The sequence below is a fragment of the Agelaius tricolor genome, unplaced genomic scaffold (assembly GCF_023055355.1).
Source record: "Agelaius tricolor isolate 1412-34295 unplaced genomic scaffold, bAgeTri1.0.p SCAF_20, whole genome shotgun sequence".
Taxonomy (NCBI): Eukaryota; Metazoa; Chordata; class Aves; order Passeriformes; family Icteridae; genus Agelaius; species Agelaius tricolor.
This window is the reverse complement of record NW_027269280.1, coordinates 8711967-8723184: the sequence shown is the minus strand read 5'-3', so window position 1 is coordinate 8723184 and position 11218 is coordinate 8711967. Positions and strand designations below refer to the sequence as shown.

At 51.8% G+C, this 11218-nt stretch overlaps 1 gene segment (V, D, J or C); it reads left to right on the top strand.

Annotated features, from left to right (window-relative positions):
- Positions 1–595: 595 nt before the first annotated feature.
- Positions 596–10316, top strand: LOC139598722 (Ig lambda chain C region-like). The segment is given in 4 exon segments: positions 596–691; positions 3613–3787; positions 8165–8206; positions 9832–10316. Coding segments are annotated over 4 exon segments (621 nt in total).
- The last annotated feature ends 902 nt before the right edge of the window (positions 10317–11218 follow it).

Below are 11218 nucleotides of genomic sequence, written 5' to 3'. Positions count from 1 at the left end.
TTTCTGAGGAATGACTGAGGTTTGAGAACTGCAGTTTACAGGACTGGTTATGCAGATTGATAGTGCATCAGAGGCCCTTGGGTTTAGGGATCCCTGGTGGGACCAACACCCTGTTCTACCATTTGGACATTTGGCCATCACCATGTCAGGTGTAACTCATCATAAATCTGGCAGTTTTTCTCAGCAGTTGAAATGTGGTATGGGAAGTATCCTCTAATGAGTGAGCTGAGTGGGTGCTGGGGAAAGATATATTGGCAGGTTCCTGCCTTGTGAATGGAGTCTTGATTTCATGGAGGAGCCATGACCCAGACATGTGGTGGCTTAAAAGCTAGACAAGGACCACAGCACAGCCCAAACAAGGATGAGGACATGGAGCTGGTGGTATTACACCATGGCCTAGGCCCCTCCCCTCCTCACAGTGTTCACCTACAGCTCAGGTGCCATGGCCAAACTCACTGTGCCTGGACAGGGCTTCTGCATGCAGGGCACATCCTGCTGCTCTAGAAAAGCTGTGTTCCTGGGGTGCAGATTGATCTCTTTCTTCTCCCCTCTCTTCTCCCCCTCTCTAGGTTCCCTGGTCCAGGCGGCACTGACTCAGCAGCCACCCGAGATGTCAGCCAAGGTGGGAGACACTGTCAGGATCACCTGCTCTGGGGGTAGCAGCAACTATTATGGCTGGTACCAGCAGAAGGTCCCTGGCACTGCCCCTGTCACTGTGATCTATCGGGATACCAACAGACCCTCGGGCATCCCTTCACGATTCTCCGGATCTGCCTCCGGCTCCACGGGCACGTTAACCATCACTGGGGTCCAAGCCGAGGACGAGGCTGTCTATTTCTGTGGTGGCCAGGACAGCAGCAGCTATGCTGGTGAAGTTACAAAGACAGAGAAAATAAAAGCATAGATTTTCAGTCCTTCTCATGGCCAAGCAGAGTTGTGGATGTGGGGCTGGGGCAGGTACATGTCTCTTCTGCAAGAGCATAGCTATGATACTATTTTTTTTTATTGAACAGGAGGCTGGGGACCATTGTCCTCACCTCAACAAAACTCATGGTATAGCTGTGTTCCACACCTCACTGCCTCTTGCTAGTGACAACCATGTCCACCTTCTGCTCAGATGCCTTGGCCTGGGCTCTACTCCTTAAATATGTTGGTGCCTGTGTCTGGGTTCATTCTTCTCTGACTATGGCATTCCCTGTAAACCTCCTCCCCAGGCAGGTCTGCTCTCCTTGGGCACTGACTCATCTCCTCTTCTCCCCTTTCTCCTCTCCCTCTCCTGCTCCAGGCAGCAGTGACTCAGCCATCCTCAATGTCAGCCAATGTGGGAGACATGCTCAGGATCACCTGCTCTGGAGCTAGCAGCAACTGGTATGGCTGGTACCAGCAGAAGGTCCCTGGCAGTGGCCCTGTCACTGTGATCTACGATAATACCAACAGACCCTCGGGCATCCCTTCGCGATTCTCCGGATCCCAGTCCGGCTCCACGGGCATGTTAACCATCACTGGGGTCCAAGCCGAGGACGAGGCTGTCTATTTCTGTGGTAACTGGGACAGCAGCAGTGGTGGCTATGGTGTATAGTGGCAACAAGATGTAGGAAGTGAGAATTCCAAGGATTTCCAAATTCCAAAATGAAAGAAAATATTTCAGCCCTTTACCCTCTTGGCTAGCTGTGGGGTAGGTTCCTGTCCCCTCTGTACAGCAATGACTACAAATGCCCTTCTTCTGCTGTCCCACAGAACTGGAGGTTCTCTTGTTCTCCACCATGTCTGAAGGTCATTGTCCTTGTTCTTACAAAGATCAGTGTGGCTTTGTTCCCCAACCCATCACATCTTGCTACTGATGACCATGTCCTCCTCCTGCTGCCTCTGTGCTGGGGTGCCTGGGGCTGTATCACTCTGATCTATGGCAGTAACAGCAGACCCTCGGGCATCCCTTCACGATTCTCCGGATCCTTGTCCGGCTCCACGAACACGTTAACCATCACTGGGGTCCAAGCCGAGGACGAGGCTGTCTATTACTGTGGTGGTGAGGACAGCAGCGGTACTGGTGGGGATGATGAAGCCAGTGAGTAATGGGGAAGTGAGACACAGAAGCTAATGTCAAGAGAAGAAGCTTTTGAGCCATTTTTTTCTCATGGACAAACAAAGCTGTGATAGTGGAGTTGAGGCAGGTTCCTGTCCCCTGCCTAAGGACATGAATGTGCATGACAAGGCACAGGAGGAGACTCTTGCCCTTGTCCCCCATAACAGGAATGGCACTGCCTCATTCCCAGCCCTGTTGCCTTTTGCTTCAGCTGCTCCCTCCTGCTGCTGCTGCTGCTGCTGAAGTTGCCTCTGCTGCATTTCCCTGGGCCAGGCTGGGCCCTGATTCCCCCATGTTTCTGTACCCATGACCAGGTCCCTTGCCCTCAGAGGGTGATCTTCTACTGCTCTGCTGCTGCCAGCGCTCCTTCCAGGGCCATGGGTCACTAATCTTCTTCTCTGTCTTGAGGTTGTCCCACTGTGGCATGAGGACCATGGGTACAGGAGGTACCTGGGCAAGGATGTGCTCCCAGGGCAATGGCTCACACCCTCCTATTGCCTTTCACCTCTCCTTCTCCAGGCTTCCTGGTCCAGTCAGTCATCCTTGGTGCCACCAACCTGGGACAAACTGTCTGGGCTATACACTCTGGGAGCAACAGTGGCTATGGCTGGTACCAGCAGAAGGTCTCTGGCAATGCCCCTGTCACTGTGATCTACTGGGATGACCTAAGATCCTCAGACATTCCTTCACGATTCTCTATTTTTGTGTCTGGCTCCAGAAGGTCACTGGTGTTCAAGCTGAGGGCAAGGCTGTCTACTACTGTGGTAGCTTTGGCAGCAGCAGTGCTGATCTCATGGTGACACCTGTCCCACAGGCAAGCAAGATCTTGAGTGTCAAAAAGCCTGGTTTTGGTGCCTCATTCCACTCCACCAGGCATGACCACCTCTCCAGCTTTGGGACTTTTCTATTCCCTTCCCTGTGTGTTCCAGGTCTCAGGGCTGTGACTCTGAGCATGATGTGGCACTGGAGCTGGTTTCCCAGAGAACTTGTAGATGACCCATCCCTGGAAGTGTTCAAGGCAAGGTTGGATGAGGCTTTGAGCAATCTAGTCTAGTGAAAGGTGTCCCTGCCCAAGGCAGGAGTGTTGATGATATTTAATGTCCCTTCCAACTCAAACCGTTCCATGATTCTATGACTGTGTTCCCAGTGGCTGGGCCCTGGTGCTGCAGAAGCCCTGACCTGGACTCATCCTCACTGCCCAATAGCCATGCGAGGGGCAGAGGAGCCTGGGACAATGTTAGGAGCTGCAGACAGTGGAGCTGCCCAAAAACACCTTTGCCACATACCTGCTCCACAGTCTGAGTCCTGCCCAGGGCCTGGCAGCATTGCAGCTGCCCTGGCAGCTCAGGACTGGGCGTGTGGGCATTTGCCACCCCTGGGTGCTCTGGCTGGGCATGGAGAGCTTCTGCCTCAGCCCTGGCTCTCACATGGCTCTGGCTTAGCTGTCCCCAGTGTCCATGTCTCTGCAGCAAAACACCTTGATCTGCTGCAGGGGCAGCAACAATGCTTATGGCTGGTACCAGCAGAAGGTCCCTGGCACTGCCCCTGTCACCGTGATCTATGCTGATGACAGCAGACCCTCGGGCATCCCTTCGCGATTCTCCGCATCCACATCCGGCTCCTCGAACACGTTAACCATCACTGGGGTCCAAGCCGAGGACGAGGCTGTCTATTTCTGTGGTGGTGAGGACAGCAGCAGCAGTGCTTAGATAGTGGCATGCAGCAATTGGGGAAGTGATGCAAGAACCTCCTGCTATTGCAGATATCAGTCAGGAGTCTCTGCTGTGCCTGCTTGATGGAGGCTCAGGCCCTCACCATGGCCCTGCCCTTGCTGCCCTGCACTGAATGTGGCTGTGCCTGGTGTCTCAGCCTGGCATTCCCTTAAAGCCCCAGGTCCCTGCCTGTTCCCTGGCACTTTGGGAGGGGATATGTAGCACTTGGAAACACATTCACCTCCATGGCCACATTACCCATGGCTGGGTCCAAGCAGAGGAGGAGGAGAAGTGGGAGGAGGCTCTAACTCTTCTGGCTGGGACACCAGTGGTGACCAGAACCATGGTAACTCCCAGCACGGGAAAAGGGAGACACAGGCCCACTGTTGTCCCAGTGGGACACCCTTGGGTGGTGCCTGCAGCTGCCCAGGCACAACATGGAGCAGCATCTGTGCCTGTGTGGCAGTTCTTGCTATGGGGGACATGCTGTGCTCCAGCAGGTCCCCTCCATGCTGCTCACAGGGAGACAGCCCTGCCCTGCCCATGCCAGCCAGGCTCCTGGTGCCCTGGGCACCCTGGGGACAGCATAGTTGGGGACAGGGAGGATCCTGGGGGAGAGGGAATTTCCTGTGATGCAGCCACTCTTTGTCTGGGTTGAGACTGCTAGAGACAGCCATGATCCCTGTGCCCTGAGTTGGAGTAGGACTGACCAGGAGCTGCCCCAGCTCTGTCTGCTGAGCACCAGCACACTGGCCTCATGATCAGATAATGGGGAGGCATTGTTGGACCCTGGGGCTCAGTGCTGGCCCACTCCCACTGTTCTGGGGTGTGAATGCCTGGGAAGAGCAAAGGTCTTGGTCTTGAGTGGTGGATCTCAGCTGTCAGAGGAAGGGCTAGGACACCAAAGCAGGAGATCAAGGGGGTACTTTACAGGCCTGGAACACCTGTGGGAGGGAAAAATGCCAAAAATGAGTTGGGGAATGGTAGAGCTTGGCATCGTTCCAGTCCCATCACTGGGAGAGGCAGATACTTCTGTTTGCCCTTGCCACAGTGCCCAGCTCTCCCTTTTTAGGCACTGCAGCCGTTCAGCCTGGTTGGGGACAGGGGGGTCAATGCTGGTGGGTTTCAGGCTCAGAGCTGGGGTATGTCTCCACTTTGCGTCTGGGGACAAGCTCTGCTACATCTGGGGTGGTGGGGCTGAGGGTGGAGCAGGGAGGGATGTGCGGAGAGAGGCGCGGGCAGGATCCGGCCGTGACCGCAGGGTCAGATTTGCATGGAAGGGACGTGTCCTGGGCGGGCGGGGGCTTAAAAGGGAGTCAGGGTCCACGGCACAGCCCCATCATTCTGGGGACGCTGAGCCGGTGGGACTGAACCATGGCCTGGGCCCCTCTTCTCTTCGTGGTGCTCGCCCACAGCACAGGTGCCATGGCCAGACTCACTGGCTGTGCCTTCTCTGGGCCTTTGGGCACAGGGACCCCACTCTGCTGCCCAGGCAGGCCTGTGCTCCTGGGACACTGACTGACCCCCGTCTTCTCCCCTCTCTTCTCTCCCTCTCCAGGTTCCCTGGTCCAGGCAGCGCTGACTCAGCCATCCGAGATATCGGCCAAGGTCGGCGAAACCGTCAGGATCACCTGCTCTGGTAGCAGCTACAGCTATGGCTGGTACCAGCAGAAGGTCCCTGGCACTGCCCCTGTCACTGTGATCTACAGCAATGACAAGAGACCCTCGGGCATCCCTTCGCGATTCTCCGGATCCAAGTCCGGCTCCACGGCCACGTTAACCATCACTGGGGTCCAAGCCGAGGACGAGGCTGTCTATTTCTGTGGTGGCTATGACAGCAGCAGTACTACTGCACTGTGATACAGAGCAATGGGGAAGTGGTACAAAAACCTCCTGCCTCAGCTTACCCTTGGAGCCCCAAGACTGTGCCCATCCTCTGTCATTTGAGGAAGTTATGACCTCCCAGCAATGCTGTCATGGCCCAGGGTGTCCCATGTATGTGACTGCAGGCAGATTTGTCCTGTCACTGTTCCTTTGATCAGAGAGGGCCATGCTCCAAGTCACTGGCTGACCCTCATCTTCTTTTCTCCCTCCTCTCTCTCTCCATGTTCCATGGTCCAGGCAGTGCTCTGTCACCTCCACTCGGTGTCAGCATTGTGGGACAAACCATTCAAAGTCATCTGCTCCAGGGATGGCAGCAGCTCTGACCAGTACCAACTTAAGTTTCCTGGCTGTGCCCCGGTCATTGGGATCTGCTGCAATGAGCTGGGACCACCAGACATCCCTTTGGGGATGCCAGCCCGGCTCCATCATCACAGTAACCATCTCTGGGGTCCAAGCCCAGGACAAGGCTGTCTGTTAATGTGGTAGCTACCAAAATGGAAGTGATGATATTACCATGGTGAAATGGAGCAATGGGGATGGGGTACAAAGTCTTCCTGCCATGGCAGGGGCCTGTTAGGAGCCTCTGCTGTCCCTGTTTGGTGGGGCAGGTCCCTGGCACAACCCTGTCTTTTTTCTGCCCCGTGGTGAATGTGGCTGTTTCCAGTGACACATCTCCATCCTTACAGCCCTTTCCTTGTCATTGGTGGATGAGAGCAGATAGGATAGAACTGAACAGACCATTTCAGATGGAAGAGGCCTTCAATGATCACACAGTTCAACTGCGTGGCCACTTCAGTGATGACAAAAATGTAGGGCATTGCTGTATAGCACTTGAAGGCCTGGAGTATCATCCAGCTCTCTAGGAAATCTGTCCAATATTTGCCCACACTCTCAATAAAGAAATGCTGGGATAACCTCCTGTGCCTGCCTGTGCTCCAGAGCCAAGATTCTTCTGATCTCCCTGGTTAGTGCCCAGGGCCCTGCTGATGCCACCCAGCGCTGCTGCACCAGGAACCTCTGGACCGTCTCCACCTCTGGAAACAAAGGAGTTAAAAATGGAGTTTCTCTGCTTTCTCTCTCAGGACTGAGCAAGGCTGTGGGGTTGATGCAGCTTCATATCCCCCCTCCATCACCACTGGCTCTGAATGGCCTCCTGCTTGCCTCTGCACGAGGAGAGCTGGGGCTCTGCTGTGCCTGGAACTGTCCTCAGCCCCATCACCTCATTCTGCTGCCAGCCACGTCCTCTAGCTCTGCCAGGTCTCTTCATGGAGCCCTGGCCTTGAGCTCAGGCCTTGGGCTCTGTCTGAGGCAGTGACCCCTCTGTTCCATCAGGACTTTTTGGCACAGCAGCCCCGTCCTGCAGGTCAGAGAGGGCTGTCCTGGGGCACTGACTGACACCTCTCTTCTCCCCTCTCCCTCTCTACATTCCCTGGTCCAGGCAGCATCTCTGAGTCAGCTCTCCGAGGTGTCAGGCAGCCTAGGAGAGACTGGTGATCTCCTGCTCTGGTGGCAATGCCAAAATCTACTTCAGCAGCACCCTGCTGCATCCAGCACAGCTTCTGTCCTCCTCCATGCCTCTGTGCATGGAGAGCAGGACTGAAGAGATGAACATTGTCCCCCTCTTGTCCTCCCACAAAATGAAAACAAAACCCCACTGAAGCCTGAGAAACACTCACAAAATGATCATCCACAACAGAAGGCAGTGGCTTCAGCTAAATGTTTTGCATATACAATTTCAATGATGTTTTTTCTTTTTTTGGATAGTTTCAGACTTTGCACAAAAGCATAAACCTTCCCAGAGGCAAAGCAAACCTCTGAAAGATAAAGTGTCTCAAACCACAAAATCTTCGAAGTGTTACCTGTTCTACAGTGAACTATTTATAGAGTTCCTGTGACTCAGGAAGTTCACTGACTCTGCTTCTTTCTATAACCACTTGCACAAACCACATCATTTGAAAATCTGTGGGTTCAATTTACATTGGTGCTGTTGGCATTCAATGGTCCAAGCTGAGCACTGAATCTGCCAATCTGTGGGATTGGCACCACACTGGGAAAACGCTTTTCAAAGAAGCAGCTGAGCCTTTACAGGGAAATTTGAAGTTAATTGGTTTGAGCTGAAACTAATTTTGTCTCACCCCTTCCTTGGCTATCTCAGCTTTATGTAGGCATTTCCACCTCTTGCCTTTTCATATTTTTAGGGTAAATATGAATAAAAATAAGTTGCCTGCAGAGACCTTCAGCTATTATCTCCATTGCTGGTGGTGGGAGCTGCACTGAAAAAGCCCAGCCAGGACCAAAACTCCACAGGTACAGCTGTGTCCACACTTTCATCCTGCTGTGTCCATCGGAGCGTCTCCATCCCATCACCTTCATTCCACTGCACCCATTGGGATATTTCCAGACCATCCTCTCCATCCTCCAACATCCGTGGGGTCCAGGACTGCTCAGCCATGAGGCAGGAGGTTTTTGTGTGGCCCTGTGTCACTGTGTGGTGTATTCGGGGCCGGGACGATGTTGACCGTCGAAGGTGAGTCGCCGACTTCCCCTCGGTCTTTCCTCTCCCACCGCGGAATTTTGACATTTTGTCGATTTTGGGCGATTTGGGGTTTTTTCTCGGACTTGGCGCCGGGCTGGGGTCTGCCGCCCGTTTGGGGCCGGGCGCTAAGCCCGGCCTTGGGGGCTCTGTCTCGTCCCTGTGGACTCTGACGACTCTGTGCGCGCCACGGAGATTTGGGGCGTATTTTCTTAGTTGAAAAGTCTTAAAATTTGTCCAGGAAATGTGTCTGAGGTCTCAGGGGGAAGGAAACTCAAGTTTAGGCCCCTAAAAGATGTGATTTTTGTCTTTGTCAAAGAAATTTGTCAGTCTAAAGTCTAAGGTCTGAGGTCTCAGGGGGAAGGAAACTCAAGGCCCCTAAAAGATGTGATTTTTGTCTTTGTAAAAGAAATTTGTCAGTCTAAAGTCTAAGTCCTCAACTCTTAGTCCTGAGGACTAAGTCTGTCACCCCTGGTGAGGGGCAGGGGCTCTTCTGCGGGGTCCAGGGGTGCAGGTGCTGTGAAAGGGCAGCCTGTCCTCAGCTGTGAGCAGCCCACAGTCACCCTAACTTAGTGTTAAAATGTCCTTGGAATCTTAGACAAAAGATTCCAGGGGTATCTTAAAGAGCCTATCGTCCAGGTAAGACATGTCAAAAATGGAGATTATTGGGCTGAAAATGCTGCCAGAAATATCGTTTGTCTTTGTCTGTAATTTTTAAAAGAATTTGGTGAAAAATCCCAATTTGAACCAAATTGCGCAGGGCTAAGACGAAGAAAAATGTTCTTTGGGCATTTTTTAATCAAAAAGTGTTTAATGGAGTCATCCTGGTTTTTAAATGGAGATAGAGATAGAAATAGAGGTGAAGATAGAAATAGAAACACTGCACATTTGAGGAGGCAGCAGAACCACACCAGAAAGACCAAAGATCTTTTTTCCATCTTCCTTTGTGTGATTTTTAGTGGTAGTTTTCAGAGACAAGAGAATGTCTGAAAGCAGAACTGGGCAGAAAACAGGATGGTTTGTCTGTGAAATTTTGGGTTTTAAAAAAAAATGCCTTGTAAAAGGAAAGAAATGGCTTTATGGCAAAGAAATTAAGGTTTAATTATATATATATATTTTATATATATTTATATATATATATTTATATATATATAATATATAAAAATATATATAAAATAAGTCTTCTTTTATATATATGAGATACAGAAATGTATAAATATCCATGTTAAATGCATTTTATAGAATTATACATCTGTTCATATGATATGGATGACCTATGTATGTACATTGTACACTGCATATATATAATGTATTTTAGCTGTAAATATCTACATATGTAATACATATATGCACATATATGTGCATATAGTGTATATAAAACATATATACAAGCATATATGAGATGTATGTGTATGTCACACACATATATGCATATATATTATAGATATATATAGATATATATAGATATATATCCCAAATTTAAATACATTACAGTTAGGAGTGATAAGCTCTGGCTGTGGGGAAAGTGGGGAGTTTCTGGGTTGTGCCAGCAGGGCAGGCAGGGGCTGTGGTGGGGGACAGGGCCCTCTCTGACCCCGTACCACTCTCATCCCTCACAGGCCAGCCCCGGGTCGCTCCCACCGTGCACCTCTTCGCGCCATCCTCCGAGGAGATGGAGTCACAGGGCAAAGCCACCCTGGTGTGCCTGATGGAGAACTTCTACCCACGCAGTGTGACGGTGGAATGGGTGGCTGATGGCCAGACCATCTCCGCTGGCGTGGAGACCAGCCAGCCCCAGCGGCAGAGCAACAACCAGTACATGGCCAGCAGTTACCTGTCGCTGGAGGCCACCAAGTGGCAGAGTTACAATTCTGTCTCGTGCAAGGTCAGGCACGTGGCTGGAAATGTGGAGAAGACCGTGAACAGATCCGAGTGCTACTAACCCACCCTGCTGGCTCCCTCCTTCCCCCCCACTTCTGGGAACAGCGGCTCCCCCAGCCGCAGGTGTCTCTGCCCATGTCCACCCATCCCCTGCTCCTGTCCCCCCATTTGTTGTGAGTGTCACACAAATAAACACTGACACTGAACTAGCGCTGGCTCAGCATCCCTGGCTCTGTGTCCTTCCAACGCGCCCGCTCCCCACTCGTGGTCTGGCAGCAGCTCAGGGAGGGTGGGATGGGAACACCTCTACCAGTAGGGAGGGTGGGAGGGGAACACATGTGTGTGGAATTTGCAGGCAACTCCAACATGGCAAGAGATGAGAATCTTGACTCCATGTTTCAGAAGACTGATTTATTATTTTATTTTATATATATTATATTAAAAGAAAATGATATATTAAAGCTACACTTAAAGAATTTAGAAAGGATTTCATCAGAAGGCTAGCAAGGAATAGAAAGGAATAATAATAAAATCTTGTGACTGCTCACAGCCTCGACACAGGTGGCTGTCATAGGTCATCAAGTAAAAACAATTTCACATGCTGGGTAAACAATTCTCCAAATCATATTCCAAAGCAGCAAAACATGAAGAAGCTGAAGGAGAAAAGATCCTAATGAAAGGATTTTTCATAAAATATGTCAGTGACATTTGTGTACACACACACTTATATTGCAGGGCCTCTGTGAAGCTTTTGCTCAACCCTGGGGACCCCAATGAAACCCCCCTGGCACTGCCAAGACAGGGAATGAGCAGCCTGGGGCACAGCCTGTGCTCAGCCCCCATGCGCTCATTGAACACACAGCCCTGGCTGTGCCATCCTTGACCCTTGCTCCTGTGCCTCTGGGTGCCAGCTACATTGCAGGCACATGTGGCCAGTGGTGGAGGCACAGCCAGCCATATCCCTTTGCCACCAGGCCTGGCTCTGTCCCCATTTCATTGTCTCCCCCGTCCTTCCTGGAATGGGGGTCCTGGTGCAGCTGCCAGTTGAGCACAAACAGCAGCTTGTCCATCACACCCTGTGCCACCACAACTGGGACCCCTGCATGCCACATGCCCTGTCCCCAT